This window comes from Mirounga angustirostris, unplaced genomic scaffold (assembly GCF_029215605.1).
Source record: "Mirounga angustirostris isolate CCGP_5_RB_7025 unplaced genomic scaffold, mMirAng1.0.hap1 SCAF_1, whole genome shotgun sequence".
In the NCBI taxonomy this organism is placed as follows: domain Eukaryota; kingdom Metazoa; phylum Chordata; class Mammalia; order Carnivora; family Phocidae; genus Mirounga; species Mirounga angustirostris.
In genome coordinates, this window is record NW_026991709.1 from 149,923,157 (window position 1) to 149,947,741 (window position 24,585).

Genomic DNA, 24,585 nt, shown 5'->3' on the forward strand with positions numbered 1-24,585 from the left:
TAATGCTGAGTGCCTGCTGGGGGTCAGACTCCATGCAAGGTCCTTTCGGTACATGTGCCCATTTTAGAGATGCAGAAACTGAGACACACAGAGGTCAAAGTACTCATCCAGCTGGACACACACCAGGTCTGTGTTACTCCAAAAGCCATATTCATTGAATGCACCATGTGGTGTGTTTGTGTGGGTCCTTCTATCTCTTGGGCTCTCTGCCTGTGGGTTGATGCCTGGCTATTCCGGCAGCATTGGGCACCACCAGGACTCCCACCCTGTCAGCACCTGTCTACGCAGGGGCCACTTTGGGGCTAATCAAAGCCTGGCCTCCTGAATTAGCAGCAAAGTGTATTTAACAAACAATCTCAAGAGGGAAAAAACATTTGAAAGTTTATTTAGAGTGAGAAGGAAAGGGGGCCAAAAAAAGCACTCCTAAAATAAACAGAAAGTAATCAAAGGATAAAAACTGAATCCTACTAGTTTTAAAACACCTTAACCATGTCACTATGAGCTAACATGTAGTGGACCACTGAGAAAGCCGTCAGGTGCAGTGTGATCCAGCACCACTGCCGACCCAGACACGTGGACTTCTACGGCTCTCCTCTGAGAAGACCACAGAGCTTCAAAAGAAGGAAGAGGATGAGAAGCCTCCCAAAAGGACAAGTCAAGGTCAGGGAGTGTCACTGGTCTCCTGGCCCACCATAACTCCCCTCAGAGGCTGAAACCAGCACAGTAAGAAAAATAAAAGGGCTGTCAGACTCCAACTTGAAAAGAAGAAACGAACGTTCTCCCCCTTGTGAAATAAAATGTTTGAAGTCAGAGCATACATAACACACAATAAAAGTAGCTTCCACTAGTTCTCAATGAATATCCACAGAGATCAAAGCTAGAGAAGAAAAGGGAGGACTGACCTTCACATGGGCCACGTAGTGATGACACGTCTCCTCCATGTGGACCAGCTGCAGCTTCTCTGTGATCTGACCCACGGACTCTCCCAGCAACACAAAGTAGACCCTGGGCAACTGGCCCTTTGCCTTTTTGTCCACATCAGCCGTCAGAACGTAATTGAGGCCTGCCGATAAATAAGGTCAAGACGTCAGCAAGGACTCACATGTGGGGACAAGGCCACCTGCGCTCCCCCTTCTCAGGCTCACAAGCACACTTGGTAATGCTTCCTGCCTCCCCACTGCAACCGAGGGCTGCAGCCCACGTCAACACCCTCTTGGAGAGAAGCACGCAGCCAGCGTCCTCACAGAATCAAGAGACAATCGGGCCGCCCCCTGCCTTCCCGGTGATGCTCTGTGTATCACATGTTATGGCTCTCCCTGTCTTAAATCCCCTGAGTTACCAACTGAGTCACCAATGTACACATCAATAATTAGCTGAGCCCAGCACAGTTGGCGTCCTTCACACCAAGGTGAACCTACAGAATATTACTAGAAACTGCAGAAATTATCACGGCTGCACATAATCCCAATTCCTATAAAGCAATGGGATATATGCCCAACACAAAGGAGCAATTAACCCAATAATTCCCAGATGTTGACTTGTGCTCTATGACCATGTGTCATCACGTCCCCCGAGCACCGACTATGTGCCAGGCACTGTTCCAGGCACAGGGGATAGAAAAGCCCTGCTCTTCCCCTGTTTACCCTCAGAGGCCACAACAGAACAGCCCCGCAAAGCCCTGCCCTCATGGCGCTCACGGAAACTCAGACCGAGGCTAAAGCTGACTTTATTCCCAGGGAGCTGAGTATACGGATCGCGTATATTACAGTGTCTATCATTTCAACAGAATCATGAGCACTGAGGGGCCTATGCTCAGGCGTACTGAGCTGCACTCCTGAGGAGAAAAACCCCTCACCTATTCCTGAACACGTAATGTCAGGAATAGCAGAACCTACCGGGACACAATCTGAAACTTAAAAAAGGTCACAATACAGGATGCACACTGGATGAACACAAAAGGTCTTCCTTTCATAATTTCAGTCAGTCACCCTACAACAATGTGCTTCATTAGGCGAGTAGGGTGTCAGTGTCAATAGACCTATTTCACTGCTTTTCCGTACCACAGCAGAGATCAGCCCTCGGGGACCCTTTTTACTTTTTAACTGCTTTGTGGATTCAGGGGAATGTGGCATTTTTAAAGTGAGAGAGAGGGAATATTCTGTCCCCCCAAATGCCCAGACGAGGCTGCAGAGCCATGGGAAAACAGATGACCCTGTCTCCACGAACCAGCCCCTTGGAAGCTGGGTTCTTGCCCCAGTAAAGAGCAGCCCACACCTGCCCACATTAAGTATGTGAAGCAGGGCAGTGGGGGTGGCTCCGGCTTTTAATAACATCAAAGGAATCAGCCCCCAGGGGAGGTCCGAGCCAGGAGGGAGGAAAGTGACCAGGACAGGCCTTCTGCAGCTGCCACAGGGTGTATTTTGGATGCGTCTAATGGTTTTCCTGGGCCTCTGCCATCTCAGGGATCTTGCCATGCAGAGCTGGCGGATTCCTGGTCAGCAAGGGCCGGTCTGCCCCAACTTGTTTATTTCAGCAAACAGCTGATTGCCAAGGCGAGGCTGGGTCACCGGGGGACCTGAGACCTGGATAATCGAAGGCAATATAGTAGTGAAGAAGAAAAGAATGCCTATGGGAAAGTAACATGACAGAGAAAACACGGGAGCCCAGACAAGAGTTACACACCGGCTCCTTTGGCAATACCAGGGAACGGGGCAGACACATAGAATGTCAAAGCTTCAGGGCAATCCAGGGGCCATCTGGCTCAAAACCTTCATTTCTCAGATGAGGAACTGAGGCCCCAAAAGGGAGCCAGACTTGCTCCAGGCCAGAGGGCCATCCACCACAGAGCTGAGTCTAGAACCCTCCTAACCTCCACTGTAGGGCTATTCCTACCACACTGGTTCTTGGTGCACTTTTGAAATTTTTTGAATGCCCAGACAGCAGAACCCAATACATGCAGTGATCCAGAACTAAACTCTGGCCCATTTACTTTCTACTCATGACAATTTCCCTGAGCAACAGCCAAACAGTAAGAAAGGATAAGTATATATGGATTGTATTTCCAAGTTATGTTTAGCAAGTCCAGAGCTAGAGATGGACATTGCTGGAAGATGAGCCAGGCAAAACCAACATGGTAGCTGTTGAGTGGACCCCTCCCTGGCCTTCCTCCCAGGTGCAAGAGCTGCCCTCCCTTGGGAAGGGTGGGCATGGGGAGAACAGAGAGTGTGAACCCTCTTGCCAGTGATAAGCTAGCTGAGCTCAGAGAAAGCCAGGGTAGAAATGATCACAGGAAGACAGAGCAGAAAGGATCAATGACCCACCCATATCCTCTTGGCTTGTACCATTTCTCTGCTGTCCAGCCCAACTTGTAATTGCCAGTACCTGTACCTCCTGAGAGCCTTCTCTGGTGGCTCTGTCCACATGTATGGCAGACCAGAAGTGCCAGAGAACAAAAGTCCCTGCAGCAGACCTCAGTACTGCAGAAGCCCAGCTCCCTCATTCCTTGGGTGGGGTAACTAGGAAGGGTGCTCCCCATGGACTGTCAGGGTTCCCCAGCAGGATTCAACAACAACACACCTTCTGTTTGGCTGCTGTGATGGTTTACTTTATGTGTCAACTTGAGTAGGCTGCAGTACCCGATCTGGATGTCACTGCAAAGGTATTTTTATTTTTTTAAAGAGTCGTTGATTTTTTCTAGCAACACAGCACGGCAGGGAGGCACAGGGAGGAGCAGAAGGAGAAGGACAGAGAGAATCTCAAGCAGACTCCACACCGAACACAGAGCCCAACGTGGGGCTCGATCTCACCATCCTGAGATCATGACCTGAGCCGAAACCAAGAGTTGGATGCTTAACTGACTGCGCCACCCAGGTGCCCCTGCAAAAGTATTTTTAAATGAGATTATGTTTAAATCAGTAGACTTCAAATAAAGCAGATTACCCTCCATAATGTGGGTGGGCCTCATCTAATCACTTGAAGGCTTTATGAGAAAAAGACTAAAGTCACCCCCAAAGAAGAAATTCTGCCTTTAGGCTGCCTCCAAACTATAACATCAATATACACACATCCAATTGGTTCTGTTTCTCTGCAGAACCCTGACTGACACAGCTTCCTTCCTTCCTGTCTCACTTTCCTACTGGTGCTTCCTGGGATTGATCACAGCCTAAATCAACCATGTGCACCAAATCCTTGATTCAGGCTCTGCTTCTGGGAGAATTTGAATTAAGATGGGGCAGGTCAGGAAAAGGGAACAGATTCAGCCTTCACTGTGTGCCAAGCACTGTGCTGGATCCTTTTCAAACACCACTTTAGGCCTGTAACACCCCATCTCGCCATAAAATCTCTGACCCAATATATCCCTCAGACAACTGAAGAGAGGACAGAAACAACTCACAGTTACTAGAACCTGAGCTGAGGACCACAACCACTGCTCTGCTCCAGGCAGAGCGTGGGCATGCCAACACGTTCACCTATCAGATTTTTCTAAAATGTTAAAATATACAATCACAGACTGACCGAATTATCCAATTCACCAAGCATAATCATTTTGGAAGCTTTTCATCTTTGTAACTGTCTGCTTAATACTTCCCCTTGATTTAAAATTTACTTTGACATTTTAAATCACACAAAAAGAAGTCGGTTCCATATCACACTCTCTCTTCGAGAAGAAAGCCACCCGAAGACTCATGATGGGAAGCCCAGCCTGAGTGAGGAGGGTCTCATAGCTGTCAGGGCAGTAAGAAGTGCAGACCATTCTGGAGCCCTGAGTTCAACTGGCAGTTTTAAACAGTACCTACCCCAGGAGTGTCTGAAAGGGAGCCCCTAAGAAGTGGAAGAGATGCCAGAGAAGCAGCCAATCAGTTGGCATGCTCAAGCAGCCTGGCCCCATGGGAGGGTGGCTGCCCCTAATGCAAGCCAGGCCAGCCAGCCCCCGTCCCGGGGAGGGTGCTGGTTCTGATTAGCGCCTGATCCCACCGCACAGCCCACATCTTCAGGTTTTCCTTCTGGCAGCTTGTGTCCATGCCATGTCGAATGATGTCATGTTGATGGAAAAGCTGACCAGCCGCAAGTCATGTTGCAGCCTCCTCCTCTCTCTGCCCCCAGCTGGTTCCCAAGGGCCCCCCATACTGGCCTGGGCCAGGAGGGAGCCAGCTGTCTTGCATCAACTGAGCTCTGGTCGGTCACAGCAAGTTTTTGACTCATTCTCATTCTCCATCACAACATGATTTCAGCTGTGAAATCCTAATAAATCCTCCTTCTAGGGGCGCCTGGGTGGCTCAGTCATTAAGCATCTGCCTTTGACTCAGGTCATGATCCCGGAGTCCTGGGATCGAGCCCCGCATTGGGCTCCTTGCTCAGCAGGGCGCCTGCTTCTCCCTCTCCTGCTCCCCCCTGCTTGTGTTCCCTCTCTGGCTGTCTCTCTGTCAAATAAATAAAATCTTTAAAAAAAAAAAAAATAAATCCTCCTTCCAGACTTACTGAGCTTCCCTTAGAGTCTCCGAAGAGAAGGGAGGAGAAAGGATATTTCCCCCTTTACTAGCTCTCCTAAGCTTGCTCCCCACCCCACAAAGGAACGAGGTGGTAATTATTAGATTAGGTTACCCCATGCTTCATATATATGGATTTGCCTCGTTATCCCATCTCCATGCTTCTCAAGAGACCACAAGGAGCTCGGAGAATGTTCTATGTGTGTGAATGCTCTCTGGAGTGGAAATGTACCCCTCCCCACCCCCGAAGCCAGAGGAAGGGTCTGGGGACAAGTCTCCTGGTTTGCACCCTACTTCTGCTACTGGCTTGGATGACCTGGTGCCATCTCTCAGGATCTAGGCTCCACGGCTTGTCCAAAAGTCTCTGAGAGCCATGGAAACAAGGGGTGCCGCCAGATCAGAGCACAAAACACAACCATTTAGGACTCATCCCTCCCTGGTTTTCATTTAGCATCTGGTGAGAGTCCATAATTGCTGGCTCAATCCCTAGCCTCCAGAGACTGAGGAGCACATTTAGGCTTTAGCCTAAGTAGGTAGAGGCTCAGCCCCGTGGGGAAGGGGCAGAACGCTTCCAGGCACACATTCACCACCCTTACTTACGGCAGCCAAGAGGCTCCGAGGAGTGGCAAGCTGCCTCCCAGGCCAAGAATGAAGTGATTAATAAGACTTGGGATGGGCAGAACTCTTGTTTTAAGCTGCTTGGTGAAATGGGTTGTAAATCTGTTCTTTGAACCACTGCAGCTGGACATGTGCCCGCACCCCAGCACGGAACGGAGGGCCTACCACACAAAGGGGCCCCGGACACATCCAGAAGGGTGAGTGGGGGAGCAACAACTGTTTGCATCTGCCTCCCTCCCTGCAGAATGCAAGCTTCCTGAGGGCCAGGGCTTTGTCTGGCCCGACCTATGCTCTGCGCCCAGGGAGCGCACAGTCCGGCACTCTTAAGAACTTAATAGCTATTTGTTGGTTAATGACCCAGTAGGTACATCAGTGACTCCGTGTGACTGGCTACTTGCTGGGCTGGTTCCTGAAGCTGTTGTCTCTCTGCTCCCAACCCACCCTGCTCTGCGAGGCTGGGTCTAGGGCTCAGCACACCTCACTGCTGCTTTGCCAGTGGTTCCGTGGGAGGCTCGACCCGGATGGACAGCTGGAGGGAAGCTGGTGGAGGGAGAAGGGACTGCATCTTCCTGCCTGCTTCCTATTCCTATCAGCTTAACCTGGCAACAGTCTTCCCGGAAGCTGGTTCCAACAGCAGTTAATACCAGTTTCAGCTTTTTCCCCACTGCACCCCTCGGAGACACTGGCAGCGCTAGTTACTGCCCCCTCCCCACCAAGGTTGAGTTCTCAGGTCCGCAGGGTCCCTTCTGCATGTTTCTAGGTTCTGATCACCCCAAGTGTGACCTTTTTTTTCCCCCTTTGTCCACTTGACCAGCGGTTCTCAAGTCTCAGCCACCCAGAGGCTTGCTGAAGGGCAGGTTGCTGGGCCCCACCCTCAGGGTCTGATGCGGTTCGAATGTGCATTTCTAACATTCCTACGTGCTGGCTTGCAGCTGGACTGGGGACCACACTTTGAGACGCCCTGGTGCTGACCCAGAAGTCAGCGACTACCAGGTCCTCTGTGACCTGCTTTCCTGATTCCCAATGTTAAATTCTGTCAAAATAACTGGTTTCTCTTTTCCTAACTGGATCCTGCCATTCCAGGGGCCATGGCAGAGTCAACCCCTACAGAAAATCTCTGGAGTTTCCACGGTCCTGCCAGAGGCCACAGCTGCCCCTCCAGTGGCTTGGCAAATCAGCTGGCCCCGAACACCCCGGAGACCAAGTGGGAGCTAAAGCTAAAGCTGAAAATGAAGAGGAGAATGGAGTCCCGTCCCCACCAGGTCCTACCGGAGAGAAGAAACCAAAGAGGCCAGACTGTAAGTAACATGAAGCATCTATGGCTCCCCCAACCATCCCCGGGGAGGTCCCGTGGCTCAAGATGTCAGCAGACAGAAAATGCTTCCAACAGCTGTTCAGAAGTACCTAGCACACACTGGTGCTTCTTGGTTGCACTGTGCCAGCCACATGCACCAAAGCAGCCACTCGACAGACACAACCTGGCCCCGGACATGCAGACACGGAGAGGGGCCTGGAAGGTCAGCACGAAGCGGACATTCACTTGCCAGGCATTCCATGGCCAAACCCACCACCACCCAGGCTCCTCTGCAGCAATGGGAGAGAGGGAGGCTCATCACCAGAGCCCCGGCCTTGGGTTCCCAACACAGAGGCCTGGGCAATGACGCTGAGCCTGGAAGACAGTGGAGGGTGGCGGTGCCCCCACCCTCCACTACCCGGAGACCAGGGACCTGATCTTCCTGATCACGCAGAGCCAAGGCACTGCCTTCTATGCCGGACCCCAGGGACACCCCACCGCAGCTGGACCCCCACGAGCTACCTGTCACTCCCATGATTTCTATCACATTTCCATAACAACTGCCCATTTTCCCCTCCTCAAGGCTCTCCATATTCCACTGTCAGCTCATGTTTTACCAGATTTCTGCAGAGATGGAGATCTAGCACCTTTCCCTGAATGCCAGAGGAGGACAAAGAAAAATGGGATGGGTAATTTTCTGCATTGCCCCACCAATACCAAAATTCCCCAGTTATCATGATCTGTAAGCCTCGATCTTAAATAAACGTGGAGAAATACCACTTAGATTATAAAGGGATGTCTGATTTCAGTGGGAGAGTGCGCTGCACCAAAGTCCACCCCCTGCTCAGAGTCCACCCCCTGCACGTGGGCGGCCTCCTGCCTGCTCCACACTGCCCACTAGGGGCAGTACGGTGTGCTACCCAACCGCCCGTTCCTCCTGATCCTCCCCGACTCTTCAGGGGTCATGGTTAAACCTAGCCTTCATTATAATTCTGCCTAGAGGTCAATGAAAGGGGCCCCAGTCACTGGTGTGGAGCAGCATGAGAAGACACCCACATCTCCTCCTGACTCAGCCCACAAAACTTCTAATCAGAGTTCACTCTACCACCTGTCTTACGCTCTGAACTCTCCCTTGCTCAAAACTGGCATCTTGGGTTTCTTCTCGTCTGTTCCTACTCTGCCAAATTACCTTCATTACCACCACAGTGATGTCATTAAAGAGCCTGGAAACTGTGTATACTGCTTCAGGATAAAAATAATAGAAACTCTGTAATTCCCATTTGAGACTCCATGAGGATGTGCTTGGCACACCCAGGCACATAATAAACATTTGTCAAATGAACACACACATGAACTATTAATCACTTGCTTATTTTAGAGTTATAGAATAGTCCTGCTTATTTTTATGCACACCAACGTAAACCTTCAACTCAACAATTCTTTTATAATGTTTTTTAATGGAGTCCAACTACATCATGAGTTGGTATTTGATAGAAGACACACCATCTAATTAGGCAAAGGACACAGGAGTTCTAGGACCAATAGAAAAAAAATTTTCCCTAGAGACTGGTATCTTAAAATAATTAGGGAGGAGATGAGAAATAGTTTTTGGAAAGCAAAACTAAGTATCATCAAACCAGGATTCAACTCCTGGCTTCACCAACAGCCATGTGATCCTGAGCAAGTAGTTTTCTCACTGAGCATGGTCTTTTTCTCACTGGGCTCTACATAAAACGTTAGTCCTTTCTCACCAACCAAGTCCTGAGTTCCTGGTATATTTACATTCAGTTTTGAAATTTCTAAGTTTTTTTTTAAAGAAATCTCTAGGAACAAGTTCAAGATTTGATTGTTGAACTTATTCAATCCACCTGAAGATCAAGATGAAGTATCAATGAAACCATTAGCCTAGAAGGATTAGCACACTGTTAAATAATGTACAGCTTTCAAGGTACAGCTGAGAAACGGACCAGCACACACACACACACACGTGCACACGTGCTCCAGAGAAGCGCCTCTTGAACATAAATGTGCACACGGATCCTGTGGGATCTTGTTAAAATGCAGATTCTGATTCTGAAACCCAGAGTGAGGCCTGAGATTCTGCACTTCTCATAAGCTCCCAGAGGATGCTGGTACTGCTGGGTCCAGGGACCACACTGTGAAATAGGGAAGGGAAACACTTGACTCTAAGAATGTCTAAGAAAGGCAGTAAGTCCAGGTCCTTATTGTTTTGTGGGTTTTTTTTTTTTTAATTTTCCTAGAATTCTATTTTCTATTATTAAATCAGCCTTTCAAGTAAAAACAAAGCACCTATTAATCTGTACAAATGTTCCAGATTCATTTCCTTCAAGTGACCACACACTGAGTTCTACTCCACACTGATCCTATCCTGATCCAGGGATTGGATCTCTGGAGTTGGCTAGCAAGTTGGCCTTCCCCAACCAGAGAAAACAGCAGGGCCAGCTGTCTCTTTTCAATCATCTGAAGCTGACAAAGCAGCTCCCCCTCTTTTGTAAGTCTAAGCCTTCATAAAACTCAGCATCCCAATCCTACCATCCATCCCTGGTCTCAGATTCCACAGTAAAGGGCTTAAGGCCCTGACATCTGGCTGGTGCCGCGGGCTCAGGGGAAGCCTCCAAAGACCCACCACTTCTTTTTTCTAACTGAATGGAATGTTCTGTAAGGGCCAGGCTCCAGTCACTACCTTTCCACAAGTCCCACTGGCCTGTGACACCTGTAGCCCAGTGAGGTGTCAGTCTGGTCACACATTTGGGGAAAGGATGCTTGAGGTCAAATATTATTTGTTCTAGAGCTGGAGATTATGTTAAATTGGGAAACTATGGGAAGCAGAAAAAAGCAGGAACTGCGGAGGGAAGGGGTGTCTGGCCTGTGCGTCTGCTGCCTGCAAAACCAGCCAGAATGCACAGTGAGAGCAAAGGATCCAGAAGAATCCCTCAGTGGCCACAAGCCCACTCCAGCTGAGATGGCCATCCCGAGCCCTAACTCAGTGGCTCATTACCAAGTTCTCCTGGAACGTGCTTGCCGTGGAAGCTAAAGCAGGCGGTGACATTGAGGCAGTTCACAGGCTGCAGCCCATCGTGACACTGAGGCGCCGTGATGTTGATGGAGGCTGGGAGGAAGATGGAGACATCCACTGTAATGACAGGTCTTGCCCTGCACGTCAAGAGAGGGAGGTGACTTAGTCATGCTCTCAGAACCAAACAAGAACTAACCTAGCAAGAGAAATCCTAGGCCTTCAGCCTGGCATTTAATTAAAGCATGAAATAACCAACAAGAGAGGGGCCAATGTGCCCTGTAAAGACTTTTTCCTGGTTTTAGAAGTGACTTATTTCCTAATAAATTAATAGTTAGCTTCCCAATAATAAAGGCAAGTAAGTTGTTAATAAAACACATCTGGTTGAAGCCATAAATGAACCACCAGATGTCGGGTGATTATTTAAAATTTCACCAACTAAGTTCCGATTTTCATTTTATTAGGCAGATAGTAATATATTTAAGAGGCGTTCCTACAGCAGATGCTGGGACTCGAGAAATAGATGTATCATTGGGAATTCCCGAGCATTTACTGTCTCTGTAAGCATGAACTGCAGAATTCCAGTCCCATCCAGTAGGTTAAACCTTCCCCCTTCATTTCCTCCCTGCAATTCATTAAGCATTTTTCTAAAAGAACTTGATTAACAGAGTCCCAGCTGGTAACAGCAAAGTACTTCAGAGCTGAAGGAATCAACCTACCTGGCCTCAGGAGCAAGTGAAACCCTATAAACATCTGCATCCCTTATCACCAACATGGACCACCAGCACTACCTCCCACCCCATGCTTGATAAATGCACTGCATCCCTGCGGCACCTTCCATGGATCCCCAGGGTCAGCCCACAAAAGCTGATAATGACTCAGGCATTCTGCTCTCATTGCAAACACCTGCTCAGGGATGGTTCACCTAAGCTGTGCCTTAACCTCCCCTCCAGGCCTCACAAAGAGACCCTTTTACCTCTAGGAAGCCCTGGCCTTCATGCCACTGGGGTGATAATAACAAGATTAAGGGGCATTAGTGGCTTGAGAACAATGACCTCCCTTGTGTACAATGACCCCGAAGAGCGCCCACGGTGAGAAGACAGATGGGGAAAAAGGAACACAACTCTCAGAGAAGACAGTATTAAGGAAAACCTCGGGAAAAGAGGGAAGGAAGGAGACACGTGGCCGGGGGGGGGGGGTAGGTTTCACTGCTGCCACCACTGCCATGGATGTGGGTCAAGACCAGAAGAGTTGTGACAAGTACAAGGGAACGGTGGGTCTCCCAGAGCAAATCCAGCTGTAAGGCCAACAGACGTCAGACAACAGCAGTGCCTGAAAGAAATCCAAGGTCCTGGCCTTCCAATTTCCTTCTGGGTTCATCCTTAGAAGATGCTATAAATAACACAGAAAACAAATACTCTGCTCCTGGTCTATGTGTTTGTACAGATGCCAACGGACACTCTATAAAGCGCCGGGGTCCTTCCACAGCCAGCTTACATTCCATTCCCTCTCCTGGGAAGTCTCCTCCAAGAACTCTGGCAGTTGGATGTCCCCCTCCACGTCCCCAGCACTATCTTCACACCTCACCTCACTTACTGATTAAGGTCTTTGTCTAGTTGCACACCTGCTCCACCAGCCTTCAGGCCCCTCAAGGGCTTGGACCCCGGCAAATTCATCATGACAGCCTCAGGACAGGTGTTCAAAAACCCGAGGTGATTTATTAAATGGGTGCCAATTTCACTCCAGGCCCAGGGACTGAAAACCACCGGAGTGCCCAAAGTTTCATAAAACAGACAGAGGCACCAGGGAGAGCTGGTCTCCACCCTGTGAGAGCCTCCACCCTGCCCAGGGCACATCCTGCCAGGTCACCGCATGGAATAAAGGCCTCACCCCCTCCCACCATCCCAGGGGCCACCATGTCGGGGAGGCTACCTGGTCCCTGCTCAGAGCAGGGCCCTGCAGAGGAAGGCAGGGTGGGCAGGCTGGCAAACTGAAGTCGATGGAGGCTGTCAACACAGAATCCTCTGAGGTGAGGACAAAGACCTTCAGAAGCACATGTCTCACCAACATCAGTCAGATCAGGCACTTGAACCTGTGTCAATTCCAAGAATTGTTTTTGGACCAGGGAAAGCCCAGAAATCTTTCCTAAACTCTCTCATCGCTTCCTTTGAACTTCACCGGCTGGCACAGCACCAGGCGCCTATCACCCTCACACAGGCCTTGCCCGCCCCTGCTAATCTGAGAGCGCAAAATCAGCGCGGGCAGAGTGGGGCCAGCCCGCAGTCCTGCCTGCAAAGGTGCCAGGCTCAGTGAGAAAAGCAAAGGGGCACCTAAGGACAGCACCAAGACCTGATTTTTAACAAGCTGGTAGCTAAAGTACTTCTTTCTGATGACTCCGACAGTTCAAATCCTGATACAGATGCTCCCTGACTTACCACGGTCCGAAGTAACGATTTTTCAACTTTATGATGGGGTGACGTGCACTTAGTAGAAACCGAACTTTGAATTGTGAATCTGGATCTTTCCCCGTGCTGGTGCTATGTGGGATGATTGTGTGGTGACGCTGGCCCAGGGCCACAGCTCCTGGGCTCCGCCACCGATCACGAGGGTGAACGCCCCATACACTGACACCCTTTCTGTACCCGCATGGCCTGTTTGTCACTTTAGGTACAGTATTCAATCATTTACATGAGATTGTCAATGCTTGATTACGAAACAGGCTTTGTGTTAGATGACTGTGCCCAACTGTAGGCAGCTGCAAGTTGTTCTGAGCACAGTTAAGGTAGGCCAGGCTAAGCGATGGTGTTTAGGAGGTCAGGGGTAGTAAATGCATTTCCACTTAGGATATTTTCAATTTATGATGGGTTTATCACAACATTAACTCCTTCCTAAGTCAAGGTAGGTCTGCACTTCGCCTGTATTTACTTCCAGGTAAAACCAGTCAGGATGCCCTCTGATGGGGTATCGCTCCCTCACCCCAGCCTTCTGCGGGGGCAGTGCTGTTTATGGGACAGACACGGGTGGACACACTGAGAGCCTACACCCCCGGGGAAGATGGAGGCTACTAAACCAGCCCTGGAGCCATTTCCTCCAGGCAGCTAATTCACGTCTATGTACTTAGAGCCACCTGCAGTAAGGTGTTCTCTTCGCGGCAGCCCAAAGGATTTCAAGCCCGTACACATGTGGACTCTCTTCTGGAGGATGTGTCAGAGTGGGCATGGTGTGTTTCACGTGCATGCACATCCTTGGTTTCTTTTTCTGGTCCCACCCAAACTCTGAGGGGACTCAAAGTCTATCTAACTTGCCGGTCAGCTAGGCCATGCCTGGGATGCCCCCCAGCTTAGCCAGCTGACATCTCCAGACCTTCTTGTCCATAGTCATTCAGCCACGTCCAGCACCTTATCAACAGATGCCACTGTGGATGACCAGCCTTCCTGGCCCCTCAGACATGCTCAGCAGTCCCTCTGCCTAAGGGGCCCCAGCTTGCCTTCCCTGCTCCCAGAAGATACCTGAGGTGGTCACCCTCACCCATGTTCCACGCTGAACCTTGCCCTGGGCCTGCTCCAATCTTGGGGCCTGGCTCAAAGATCAGGCCCCTGCCACCCACAGCCTATACAAGGCATCCCACCTCCCTCTCCTCCCTCAACCCCCATTCATCCTCGTCCCCTTCCCACTCTGTCTCTTCAGGCCCCAAGGCAGGAGTGGGGTCAAGGCAAGGTTTGTATGGATGAAGGTGAAGCTAAAGGTGACCACCTCTGGTTCTTGCAGGACAGGAAAGGACCCAGGAGAGCAGGAGAGGTTTCAAAGACACTCAGGCTAATCTCTGAGCCACTGGCAATCCCATTTGCTCCTCTGCAGCCAAGCTTCTGGAAAAGAGTCAAACTTCATCATCTGTTTTCTTGCTTCTCCTTCTCTCTCCCACCCACAGTGATCTGACTTCCGCACCTCACTTCTCTCGACCTGCCAGAGCCAAGGGCACCATTGGCTTCACACCGCCACCTCCAACAGGAATATGTGGCCCGCTCTGCTGCGCTTGAGGCGGGCAGGTGCCCTTGACCACACGACCCTGCTTTATCATCCTCATGGCACTGACCACAATCTACAATTATCTCCTTTTTAAAATTAATAGAACTTCAATGTCACTTGGTTTCCTCATCCATAAAATGGGAATAACGGTAATAATATCTAGGTCATGGAGCTGTTAAGAAAACTAATAATTAAAACACGTTCTATCAGGGCGCCTGGGTGGCTCAGTCAGTTAAGCCTCCGAGTCTTGATTTTGGCTCAGGTCATGATCTCAGGGTTGATTCTCTTAAGAGTCTCGCTCTCTTCCTCTTCCTCTGCCCCTCCCCCCTCTAAAAAACCTATGTTTTAGCAACAAGAACAAACTACAGGGTATTCAGTAAATGGACTACTGCTCAGTAAGGGGAGAAAGAACTGAACACCACACAACAGCATGGGTGAATCTCAGACACACTGTACCGAGTGAAAGAAGCCAGAACCAAGAGAGTGTGTACTACATACTTCCATCTATGTGAAAAACCAGACCAGGCAGAACTGATCTACAGCAATGAAAATCAGACCAACGGTTGTCCATCAGGAGGGGACATAACTGGGAAGAGACAGGAGGAAACTTTCTGGGGTGATGGAAATTGTTATTTATCTTAATGGCGGTGGCACTTACACACGCGTGTACGCTGCTTAAAGCTCATCAAGCAGTATACTTAAATCAGCAGGCTCTACTGTGTGCAAATTATACCCCAATACGAAGAGAAAAAACAAAAACCTCCAGAAAGAGTTGCACGTGTGGGAGCCTAAGCAGTGTCTGGCATGTGGTAAGCACTTAGCAAACACTGGTTGTATTAGTTACTTGTATAGTTGTTCCACGAGGCGCACCTGGGAGCCGACACATAGTTGAACACCACAGGTCAACTGTATTAGCTGAACAAACGAGGGAATGGATCTCTGATCTCCTCATCCCTCCACACTCCTCCCTCGGCTATCAGGGCCTTCTGCTGACTACCTCGTCCAGGCATGCCCAGCAGCCCCGCTCCTAAAGCCTCTGCTCTTGATAAGCAGTCTGTGGCATTCTTCCCAAAGGACCCTGCCTTTGTCCCTGGATGATCTCCCCTCACCAGCTTCAGCCTCCACCCCAGCCTGGGGTCTGGGGCTCCCATCTGCCGTGGAACTGCCCCACTTTATGTCTCCATCCACGTGTGGGCAAAACTCCCAGAGGAGGCCATACGTCACCAAGAAGGAGAGAAAAAAAAAAGTCCCTTGGGGCTGAGGTTCACAGCTGGAAGCTTATAAAATACAAGAATGATGAAAAAGCAGAATCTATAAGTTTACCTTAAGCCAGATGCTCCCGGTTTTAAGAGCGCCTGTTTTCAACTGCGAGAGCCGGGGAATGTGTTTTATTCTAGAGGAATCGTGACAAGCCGGAGCAAGCTGCTTGGGACAGCGAAGAGGGGAGAAGGACACCACAAAGGCGGTGGGTAAGCTCAGCTTCTAAAGTGTCACCTCAGTCATTGGAGGCCACGTAAGCTGTTTTACCTGAGAGGAAATGGCCAACCCACAGGACGGCGGGGGGGATGAAGAAAGCAGAGATCCAATCACAAAGCAATAGTGAAGTCACCGCCTGGGGGACACACATGCCACCATCAAATACTAAAGGGCTGCTACATGAAAGATATAGGATAAAGAAGCAGAATTTTAGGGAGGCAGATTTAGCATAAGTTATCTAAGAATTGCTAACATTTATTGACCACCTACCTGTTCTATGCATTTTGCATGTAGTCCTAACTCACAGAGTTCTACAGACCCAGTGAGGAAGTACTACTGTTCTCCTGGTGGACAGGTGAGAATCCTAAAAGACAGGTTACCTGACTCACCCAGGGAAACTCGCCTCCCAACAGCAGAGTGGGGGTTCAAACCCAGGCCGCCTGGCCCCAGAGTTCACCCTCTTAACCCAAGGCAATTCTGCCTCCTTAACAATTTAACATCCTGAGTTAGCTGGGGGTTAACTGGTTCCCTCCAAAGTTACTAAGCTCTCACCCCTAGGGGCAACTCACTCAGGAGGAGGCCGGGTGCTTTGCAGCCAGAGAGTCGGAGGAAGGCGCTGCTGAATGAGAAGAATCTGGGGTGTGCAACTACATGGCCTCTGGGACCCCTTCCAGCTCTAATATCCCACTGGCCTATTTTAGAAAGTTCTGCCATCAGGTTATTAACAAAACCTAAGAGCTGGCTCCCACTCCAAAGGGTAATTCCACCTCCTCTGACTCATACAGACAGAAATACTTGGAGATGGTTCATGGTGGGATGGCAGGCCACAGCATTTGTAGGAGAGATTCAGGCTGCATGGGCTGCAAGGGCTGCAAGGGCTCCCAGCCCTCACCTCTGCCTCCGCAGGCCAGGAAGTACTGTCCACAGGGCAGGAGGCTCCCGGCCCCTGGGGTCTGGGGACTGACAAGGTAGGGATGAAGAGCTGGGACAAGGCAGTGCTTTGGAGCCCGAGTGTCCTGGCACCCGTAGGAAATGACGACATAGTATACACACATTTATGAAGCTGATCATGGCAAAAGGCAAAACCCCTAGGGCTGAAGCCACCCCAAGCCCCAGGGATGCTACAGTCTCAGAGCTGCAAGCCACTGGAGGCCCACCAGCTAGAAACTCTGCAACAGGGGTAAGAGGATAAGAAAAGAAAGGCCACATTTCCACTTCCTGAGCACCTCCAGGAACAGGACAGAGGGAATTGCTGACTAAGGGGGAATAACTCCCCCAACCACCCCCATCACCAAATTCCAGCCCCCACCGTGAAGAATGGAGTCTGGGAAGCAAGAGGAAAGCATCTCACCTTAGAAGAACCACGCTGTCAGACATGAAGGCTCCAATAGTTACATCTGAAAACCAGAAGTTTGTAGCATTCAGAGACGTGCTGAAGCCCCTCCCAGCCCACCCACCCCCTGGCAAGGTCCACAGCCACGGCGGCCCAGCGCTGAGGTCGGGGGCCCCTAACAGCCTTCCTCTGGGCCATTCGATGATCTTGTAAGAGTGAGAGCCACATTGAACCACGTGGCAGCCAATCACCGGGTGTGGCTTGGTGAGACCTTGAAATGTGGCTGGTACAAAAACCATGAACTAGCTCAAAAAATTTTATATTATTAAAATTGATTTCACCTATTTCTTTTTATCTTTTTCATGTGGTTCCTAGAATACATTAAATTATATATGTGGCTCACACTATGTATCTTTTGAACACCAGTGAATTAGAGAGACAGATACTTAGAACTAAATGAGCTAGAAAAAAGCTCTAGGTTCTGTAGAACATGTGAATCATCTCTGTTCTACCCCTCATTCCGTGTGACCTCAGAATCTCTCAGAGAGTCCTTGTCTGTACTGTGGACATAATTATCCCCAGTGTCTTCTTCAAAAGCTGATAACATTTCATAATATTTAAATCAGAAGACAGCTATTAAATATTTACTAAACATAAGGGGCGCCTGGGTGGCTCAGTTGGTTAAGCGACTGCCTTCGGCTCAGGTCATGATCCTGGAGTCCCGGGATCGAGTCCCGCATCGGGCTCCCTGCTCAGCAGGGGGTCTGCTTCTCCCTCTGACCCTCTTCCCTCTCGTGCTCTCTGTCTCTCATTCTCTCTCTCTCAAATAAATAAATAAAATCTTTAAAAAATAATAAAAAATAAAAAATAAAATAAATATTTACTAAACATAATATTAGTTGTTAAATAGTGTATTTTTAAAATATTTAAATACACGTGACATATGTTAAATCACATATTTAAATCAGAAAATTCATGAAATACTTAGTACACTACAAACCAAGACACAAGTGTTAGCTGGTAATGTTTATTTTTTTTTTTTAGGATTTTATTTATTTGTCAGAAAGAGAGCACAAGCAGGGGGAGTGGCAGGCAGAGGGAGAAGCAGACTCCCCACTGAGCAGGGAGCCCAATGCGGGACTCAATCCCAGGACCCTGGCATCCCAGTAATGTTTATTCTTAAATAACTTTATGAAGTATATACTCATCCAATAGCTCTCTGCCTTTCTTCCCCTTGACTATAAACTCCTTAGTCCTAGGTGTTTAGTCCTTAGTTCTTCCTCAAGACAGCAAGATGACCATTACCACTTTACAGAACCAAGCATCTGAATCCGAGAGCCTGAATCCACATGTCTATACAGTGCCCTCATTAAGGAAAAAGAAACAGTAAATCCATGAATTATAGTGCTGTTAAATTTCTGCACTTGGGTGTGCTTGTTAATTTTGCTATTTTTTAAGTCTTTTTGAGTTGACTGGATGTTTGAAAAAAAACGAACCTGAGGAATTTGTCATTTCATGAAAAATGTAAGAAGTTCAGGGGCGCCTGGGTGGCTCAGTCAGTTAACCATCTGCCTTTGGCTCAGGTCATGATCCCAGGGTCCTGGGATCGAGTCCCGCATTGGGCTCCCTGCTCAGCGGGGAGTCTGCTTCTCCCTCTGCCCCTCCCCCCAATTCGTGTGCTTGCTCACTCTCAAATAAATAACAATTTAAAAAATCTGAAAAAAAAAAAAGAGAAAAATGTAAGAAATTCACATGCATCATGAAGCGTGGACACACCTCCTCATATTGCACGTGCATCTCGGCCTACCACGATATGGCCTCTGGCTGGGCCCCTAAGTTTTCTGTGGCTCGGTACCCTTGTTTATCAAGTGGGGGATACCCCACCTCTACCCACCTGCTGCACTAACTATAAGAGGTAAACTGCACGTGGGAGCATTTTGCCAACATCAGGTATTATTTCAGGACGGCCACAAATTACCCAAAACAAGAAGAACTGCTTTCTCCGACTTAAGAAGACCCATGAGGGTCCATAGGAACAAAAGCTTCAGCAATGACCCTTTCCTATCCCCTCCTCCTGGCTCTGTAAGGTCACAAGAAATTATCAAAACTGCTGCCCGTAAGAAACTACCAAATGCACGGCCCTCGTGCGGCACTGCCCTGGGTCTCAGAAGTCCTTCCGGGGCATTTTAAGTGGAAAGAAATACTTCCTCAAGACAGCAAGATGACCGGTAGTTCCAGGGAAATGTTTGCTGAATTCCAGGACGATTTCGGATTTTTTCAAATTCTCGTCTGTGTTTCCTCACCTCACCCCACTCCGTCCCCTTCAAACCCTAGAAGAACCACCATCTCCCTGCCCAGTGCATTTTCCCTAAACTGGACAACATTTGGGATTGAGGTGGGAAATGCGGATTTTTATTCAATTAGCCTCAACCACCACGAGGCATGAATTCACCCTGAAGACAAGGCAGCCAGCCTTGAACGGTGAAGGTCTGCTTTGTCCGTCAGGAAGAGGGCATGGTTTTCTTCTTTGCTCCAAATATTTCAATTCTCTTGCAGGGGTTAGGAGGTGGGAAAGGTGCTGCCCAGATCCTTTTTCCCCTCTCAAGGGTTAGAAGCCTCTATGCTTAAATATCGAGGAAAACATGAGGTTTCGCTATCATTTTTAATGTGGTCAGTGCTTTTTTTTTTTCTTCATTAGAAAGAGCTGCCACCATAGAAATCACTGGTTTTTTGTTTTTGTTTGTTTGTTTCTTTTGAAATCAATCCATCCTTTTGGTGCTTAAAGTCTTCAGAATAGATCATTCTAAAGCCCCAAAATAAACTTCAACACCTTAAAATCAAGTACCAGGCAGAGCATCCCCTTCTATTGTGGGAATTTTCCTCATCCTAAATAGATGTCACCACTGCTTAACCAGACTGGAAATGACTACCTCAGCATTTATCTTCATTTATCTCATATGCCTTCAAAGAGAAACAGCTTACCAGGATAGCCATTTCCATCCATATCAATGCCCCCTGATATGGACTGCCCAAACATCCGCAGAACTGGACTTATCTTCCGGCCTGACAGTTTCTGAAACAGATAATAGGGAAATTGAATCACCGGATAGGAGCAGAGTGGTAAATAAGAACCCATGACTGTTCTATGCAGCTTCCGTTGGACACTCGGTCCTGAAGCTGTGGAAAGAGAAAACTGTAGTCCTAATTTGATCCTGGGGTTTTTAGCACCCGGATGAAGACCACACACTCCATTATTGTGACTTGCCTTAGCTACATGTCCTTGTTTAAAAATTTTTCCAAGCTCAGTGTTCACGAAAAACCCACGCAGACTAGTATGCCACATGAAGTTCGAAATAGATGTTTACTTCCATTTCCAACAGCGGTTCTGTTTCATTTCCACATAAGTGGAGCTGGCTGAAATTCTAAGAACATGTTTTCCTTAGCTCTCTCTACCCAAATACTAAACATGGACCACCCCTGTCCTTGGAGGTGCACGTGAGTCTTTCCCTGGGTGGACAGGCAATGAGCATGTCTAGCTAGAAAAGATGCCACATGGAAACCGCCTCTCCTCAGTCAAGCTGACCAGAAGATCTCATAGGGCTCCAGAGCTTCACAGACAGGATGAGACTGGCCTATCTAGTAAATCCGGAGCTGCATGGTCCTGAACCTTCTATAATCTGTAGGAAATCCTAAAAAAAAAAAAAAAAAAATCAGCTGAAGCCACCCTCCTCCCCAATCAACCAGTTAGATTCACAGCTCTACCACCAAGGGGCATCTGTTCTTTTATTCTTCATGAAGTTCAATCTATATTAACACACACTGTCTTGGTTCAGGACTATTTACTGTACACGCGGCCTTCATCGACATCTGCGTAGCACAGTTCCTCAAAAGATATCAAACTTCCTGAATCTGAAAAGTCCCAGGGATCTGACCTGCTCCTTCTTCCCTTTGTTTTTACAGTCTCTTTGGGGAGGCTTACCTCCCAATGCCCTCACTGTGGATGATAAGAAAAATGCTTTGTTTTCATGCTGTACAGCACAATCCCTATCGGAACCAGGTTTACAGATAGTCAGGGGCTCACTTTGGACTTTCCTTCTGTATCCTTTTCCATACTGAGTCATCCTGCAGAGAAGTCATGAGCGTGGGGAGAGGGAGTTTCCATAGGATCTACAGATGGAGACACCAGGGAACAACCCTCCCCCACAGCACCTCCCAGGAGCCCATCACTGCAAATAACCTTCCACTTGGCATCTTCAGTTAAGCCATCCACCAGGAAATGTGCAAGCCTCACAGTACAAATCAGAGCACCATAGCAAACACTAAAGAAATGTTTCTTGCTAACATGCAGAGCTCCACATCCCACATGGCTCTGTCTAAACAAACATGTATGTATGTCTATTTCTTAAAAGCCCCATTTTGAGGCATTTCTAAGCTCTGCTGTGGCTGGGACAAGGGGGAAGAGTGAAGGGGTGGTCCATTTGGGGGTGGCGATGCAGGCTTAAGTTATCCCACAGACATCTGCAGGCCATTAGGCCATAAAGCCAGGAAGATAAGTCTGCTCAGTGCTAATAACCCTAAATGAAAACCAGGAGCCTTGGAAAAACTCCGCTTGCCCAGGTTTATAGGCAGTGTCCTTACGGCAGGAGAAAGATCACAGGGGCCGCCATGACATGCCCAGGGGGTTCTCAAATGGAGAAAGGCACACAAGGATCTTAAAATCAACACTTTTCATGATGAACTCAAGAAAAGAGGAATGAGTTAAAGAGTAATGTGGACGAACTTCAGCCCTGATCTCACAATTTATCCGGCAGAAATAATACCAGTCTGGGCCAAAGAAAAGCAACTCCTTTGCCCAGAGCTGTTTCTGATTTCTTCCTCTGGTTCACCCGCACAATGCCCACTCTGTCCAGACCCCAGCCCTAAAGAATCTGTCGTTAAAGGATTATTTTTTTCCTTTTAAATCACTGACCTTATCATACACATATCACCAGCTTGGAAAAGTATAAACATAGTTGTTTCTTTCTTTCTTTCTTTCTTTTTTTTAAAGCGCCCCAAACCACTTCTCTTTGTCAAAGCTAACGAGCCCACCGGCATGCTGACAGAGGCAGGACGCACCCAGCTGCTGATCCCTGCTTCCTACTAGAGACACTCCATGCTAACCACAAAATCTGTACTGCAGTTCTCTGCGGGGATTCCACCCAGCAACAAAACAAAACACTGGAGGGCTGCGGGAGGAGGGGAAGCGGGGGTCTCTGACAGGTTGCCTCTCTGTGTGATTTGCTTCCAAGGTCTGGGAACAAGCTTCCAGGAGGATGCGTGGAAAGTGACCCTGGCAGCTGCTGGAGGACCGGGCTCCCTGGATGACTTCCTGCTTGTCACATCGTGAAGAGGGTCCCTAACTCAGACCACAGCAGCCCTCCTGATGCGGATGTGGCCCCCAACCTGTGCCCAAAGCCCTCTTCCTCCTGCCACATTAGCTGAGTCACCTAAGTGCTTACTGTCACCATTATTCATTACTAATGAGAAGAAGATGGTCCCGGTAGACCCATGCCCCTTGGAGTATGTGGGCTTCAGAGCAAAGTAAGTTTCCATATTTCTAAGTTTTCCAGCTGAGCCTCCCTGGGTGTTCCTTCCTCCAATGTGGAGTTGAGGACGTGGTTACAATAAAAGGTTGGGAGTCAGAAGGGGAACGTTTCAGGGGCCATACTGCCACTTACTAGCCAGAGACCTTGGGCAAGCCGAGTCCCCTCCCCGGGCAGGAGGCACCTCATAAAGACAAGGCAGATAATAAAGTCACCATCTCACAGGAGTAGGACAAGGACTAAAGAAAAGAGGGCAGAGTGGTCCCCCCTCTCTGCCCTCTGACTTGTGAGGGAGTCACTGAGCTGGGCTGGCCCCAGCAGAGAGGGCGCAGGAAGCTGGCCACTAACGAACCCTCAACCTCTAATCAGTTCACTTGTATCTGCTGCAAGAAGAACAATTATGAATGCATGAATTGAACTTACATTTACGTACTGGCTCTTAAAATCCACTTGTAAAGTCTCTTTCTTACCTAGAGACTTCAATACATGAACAGGTTTGGACACTTTCCTAATACTTCATTTTAGAGAGCAATTCTAGAATATTTTACAAGAACACGACTCAATTGAGAGTTCTGTTTCCTTAGAGATATCAAGATATGAGGCCAGCTTCTTCGTGATGAGAAATAGAAGCATGGGTAGGAAGTGATAAGCACATAAGAAGCGCTCAACAGATCAATATTTGCTGACTGGAAATTTCTCAACTTGTGTTGAGTCCCTTTCTGTCACTGACCCACTCACTGGGAGAATGACACAGGCCTGTGCCACTCCAGACAGAGACATCCACAAATAGCCTGATGATGCTTCTGTCAAGAGAGTGACTTCCTTTTTTCCCATGGGCTGGGCTTGAGACCATCAGCAAGATTGAACACCAAGCTGATATGGCAAAAAACAAAACTCACCACTTCCACGTTCCCAAGTCTGGAGCTCAAGGCCAGAGCTTTGACCAGCTCCTCACTGCAACACCAATTACAACAATCAGCACTGTGGAAGCTTTCAGGCCTCTCCTCCGTGGACCGTTTTCTCTCTAAATTACATTTTACAACATATTCCTTTGCCCTGCACAGATGGTTGACAAAGGAGTAACTAAAAAAAGAAAACCTCTTCTTCTTCAAGAAATAACTCTGAATGTGGGTAAGGGTGTGGATATAATCTTCCACAGGCAGAATGCTTCCCTGACGGTGAGCAATGGTCTCTGTCTTTCACTGGAGGGCGGGAAGGTTGAACGTAGAGACCATGTTGCGTTTTCCTCTGTACTCCAGGGTGTGGTACAGACTAAAGGGTCCCTATGTGTTTGTCAGATGAATGTATGGACAGTTACCATGTCGTTCTCATTGCAATTACCATTGAGTACTGAGGGACGATCCCGCCAGCGTCGCCATGATAGATATAGACGGTCCCGGAGAAGTCATCCTCCTTGGGTGCGCCAATGGCCACATCTGAGGGGAGAAAAACAGCTATGGGTTCGAGAGCCATATGGAGTAATATAAGGAGTTTTCCTAATTCCTGCCATCAGCTGGGTCCCTCCATACCGAAATTTCTTGGTCGTTGGTTGTTCAGGCATTAAGCTAGACACACAATCTCTTAGCAGGGAAAAAAAGGGCTGGGAGGTAGAAAGAAAATTATTGAAGCTGAGAAGGGTTTAGGTTCCAGAAGACTTCCTACCTCATCCTCACAGAAAAAAATCATTGACCCATCCAATAAAAGAAAGGCAAATATAAACCACCCACCCGAATTTC

At 48.6% G+C, this 24,585-nt stretch overlaps 1 protein-coding gene across 3 annotated transcripts in view; it reads right to left on the bottom strand.

Moving 5' to 3' along the window:
• Positions 1 to 24,585, bottom strand: part of ITGA9 (integrin subunit alpha 9) — a 344,586-nt gene that overhangs the window by 250,802 nt on the left and 69,199 nt on the right. For all 3 annotated transcript variants that reach the window (XM_045904051.3, XM_045904049.3, XM_054504511.2), the window contains exons 11-15: positions 24,191 to 24,285; positions 20,250 to 20,340; positions 17,286 to 17,331; positions 10,418 to 10,572; positions 903 to 1,063 (exon numbers count right to left, since the gene is read on the bottom strand). In XM_045904051.3, coding sequence (XP_045760007.1) covers positions 903 to 1,063; positions 10,418 to 10,572; positions 17,286 to 17,331; positions 20,250 to 20,340; positions 24,191 to 24,285 — 548 coding nt within the window. The remainder of the gene's footprint in view (positions 1 to 902; positions 1,064 to 10,417; positions 10,573 to 17,285; positions 17,332 to 20,249; positions 20,341 to 24,190; positions 24,286 to 24,585) is intronic.